The sequence below is a fragment of the Malania oleifera genome, chromosome 8 (genome assembly GCF_029873635.1).
Source record: "Malania oleifera isolate guangnan ecotype guangnan chromosome 8, ASM2987363v1, whole genome shotgun sequence".
Taxonomy (NCBI): Eukaryota; Viridiplantae; Streptophyta; class Magnoliopsida; order Santalales; family Ximeniaceae; genus Malania; species Malania oleifera.
This window is the reverse complement of record NC_080424.1, coordinates 37013706-37016695: the sequence shown is the minus strand read 5'-3', so window position 1 is coordinate 37016695 and position 2990 is coordinate 37013706. Positions and strand designations below refer to the sequence as shown.

At 35.0% G+C, this 2990-nt stretch overlaps 1 protein-coding gene across 1 annotated transcript; it reads right to left on the bottom strand.

Annotated features, from left to right (window-relative positions):
* Positions 1-2115: 2115 nt before the first annotated feature.
* On the bottom strand, positions 2116-2788 carry LOC131162091 (agamous-like MADS-box protein AGL80). The gene is given in 1 exon segment (XM_058118235.1): positions 2116-2788. A coding segment is annotated over 1 exon segment (525 nt). The 3' UTR covers positions 2116-2263.
* Between the last annotated feature and the right edge of the window lie 202 nt (positions 2789-2990).

The window sequence follows — 2990 nt, the reverse complement described above, 5'->3', positions numbered from 1 at the left end:
GATTATGTACGTATATTTTGAAAAGATACTGACACTCTAGTATTGTATATATTTGATGTGGTTATATGCATTCTGTTTTCCGCTACATAGGTAGTTTATGGATATACAGGTCCCACGGTCCCCACCTGGACCATGGTAACGTTATGGTTTGTCTTAGAAGGTATCAGAGTAGTGAAATTTTACAGTTTATATACATGTGAAAAAAAAAATGGCATGAAAAATCAAGTCGTTACACAAATTCTCAATAAGTATTTTTCAAATGAGCATAGAGATTTAAGAGTATAAGTTTTAAAGGTTGGTGTATGGAAATGCACACCACAATAAAGATCAAAACTACCCTTCAACTTGCAATTAATTTGCAAAGAATTTTTAGCAAATTGTACCTCTCTATTTCAAAGTGATTTTAGCAAAGAATGTAAGAGAGAGTATGAGAAATTTGGCTTAAAAATATGTAGTATGGAGGCGAGTGAGAGTATAAAAATTTGAGAGGATTTTTCCTTAATCAATTTTCTAATCCCATTCTTAATCAACACAAATGAAGGGCTATATATAGTTTCTCCTCAAAAAATTACCGTTGGGACTCAATGGGAATTTTTAGGAAAGTTTAATTAGGATTTTAACCCTAATTACCGCAGTTATTTTAAGTGAACCCGAGAGGTTCGGTCACCCGGTCTTAATATCGATCGCCTAAACAGACACAAAGCTGATTCTGGGTTCGGGTGACTATGGAGAGAACCGATTGGCTGGCCTAAGGCGATTTTCCTCACCTTTGTGAGTTCAGGGGCTTGATCCATGGTTCGGTCTACCGATCCTCGATATTCGGTCGCCCAGGGTGTTTTTGAACTCAAGGTTCGAGCTGTCGGGGCTAGTAAAAAGTGACAGCTCTAAGCTTCGATCAACCGTGGACTTTTAGTTCAAATATGGTTTGGTCACCCAAGCCAAGTCAAAGAATTGACTTTTTACCAGTTTGGTCGACCGGGGCATTTATAACACCCTCTGGTCGGTTGTCCAAAGCTCTTTCAAAGTTAGATTTAGGTCCAAATTATGATTTGCAATTTTCCTTGTTCATATAGGTATAATTTTTTGAGATATAGGGGATTTTTCATAAGGTGCTTGGGGATCTAAAGTTAGTCTAAGACCTAAGCTTTTAAATTAAGTACAAAAAATCTGGTGTCGGTCGACCGAAGTCTTTATTAAATCCATTTTGGCCCTTGAACTTTTTCAACACTGTGTGAATAAGGTATGACATTTTATTTTAGGGGTATTGGTTCCTATGGGTCAATCTATGGTCATTTGAGCATTCATCCCTATCATATATGCAGATGCATTATTACAGACCATAATTATGATAGACCCAAAAATTAAATGCATTACAATACAACACAAAAAATATCTTCATTCTTTTTCCTTCCTATTAAGTCATCATGAAGTATGATCTTTGTGGTCCTTATGACTTCCTTGTGTCCTTACCATCCCTGCGTGCAAAGAATTAACCCTGTTCATAAGCTCAGTGCATAGGTAAGATATTTATGCTTTGTCAGCATCAAAACAGATATCAAACTCAAAAAGTCAACATGGTGCCTTACTAAAAAACAAAACAAACAATACAATACATGCATACCAAACAAGTGAAAATGCAAGGGGATTTTTGATTTTTGATTTTTTTGATTTATTATTTATTTTTATTTTTATGGTCCACCTCTCCTAGACCCCACTCAAAGTGGGAGCCTTGTGCACTGGGTACAACTTTTTTTTTGGATGAATCTACCTAAGTAAATTGCCAACATACTTTCAAAAGAGGAATCAAACGACTTTTAGTTCATTTTTTTTTTTTTTGAAAAAATATATCAAACAACATGAATTTACATGATTTAGGTTTCTTTGGGAGGAAAACGATAAATTCCCACTATTGGGCTAGTTATTGTAAACATTTTGCATTTTCTATAAATCACCTCTCCAATATGATTTGGTATAATGATGTTGGATAGTTTAGTGATTGTAGAAAAACAATTATAGAATGGTTAAACTACTTCTTGAGAAATAGAAGAAACATAATCAAAATAAGAAAAAATCAAGACACATTGTTTAGGAGCATTCGAAATGGAAATCCATATATTCAAACTAGTACGACAATAGGGAAACATTTATTCTAAGAGGATAAAACCCACACACAATATAGTTGTTTCAAGCCATTTGCATTGTGCCATGCCATATTGAGACTCTATAACAATCTTTATTTAGATGAATGCCTACATTTCCCATGCTAACCGGACTTTTTGTCCTCATTTCCCGCAATGATTTGGCTAGGATTGCTTTGCTTAAGGAAATCAATCCTCTTAGTGATCAACTTCTTTTTCTCCTCCAAAAATTCGCTCAAGTCAATAAGATCCTCCATAGTTTTCACACCATCTAGAGATTTTGCTTCCAAGCATTCAGACATAAGCATTTCCATCTTGAGCCTCTCATTCTTCGTCTTTTCTTTTTCTAGAGTTGCACTCAGCTTTGATATATTTTTTTGGAGAAAACTTTCTTGGTCCATCATAAATTTACCTTGTTTCATTAAAGGCAAATCTTTAAACATTTCAACCACACGATGTGCTTCGGGTGAGGAGGGCCAAGCATCGAGTTGATCATCACGTGAATCATAAATAATTGCACATGCATCCACCCCACATAAGGTCTTCAACTGACTCATCTTCTTTAGCAATTCTGCTTTCCTTTTCCTAAAAGTTACTTTTCTAGAAGACTCATTAGCTATTAGTTCATACCTAACCTTTTTTCAACCCATGGTGAAGGATGCAAGGAATAGGACACACTTAGGGAAACCTAATAGGATCTATACGGTAGTACCCATATTTATAGAGGTATAAAGATGAAACATATAAAACTAGCTAGAAAATGAGGTTAAGGACTCATGGTATTTTTTTGACCAACTATCAAGTAGGGATATATATAAAATGATAAATGGGAAAAACATTACATAGAGGTAG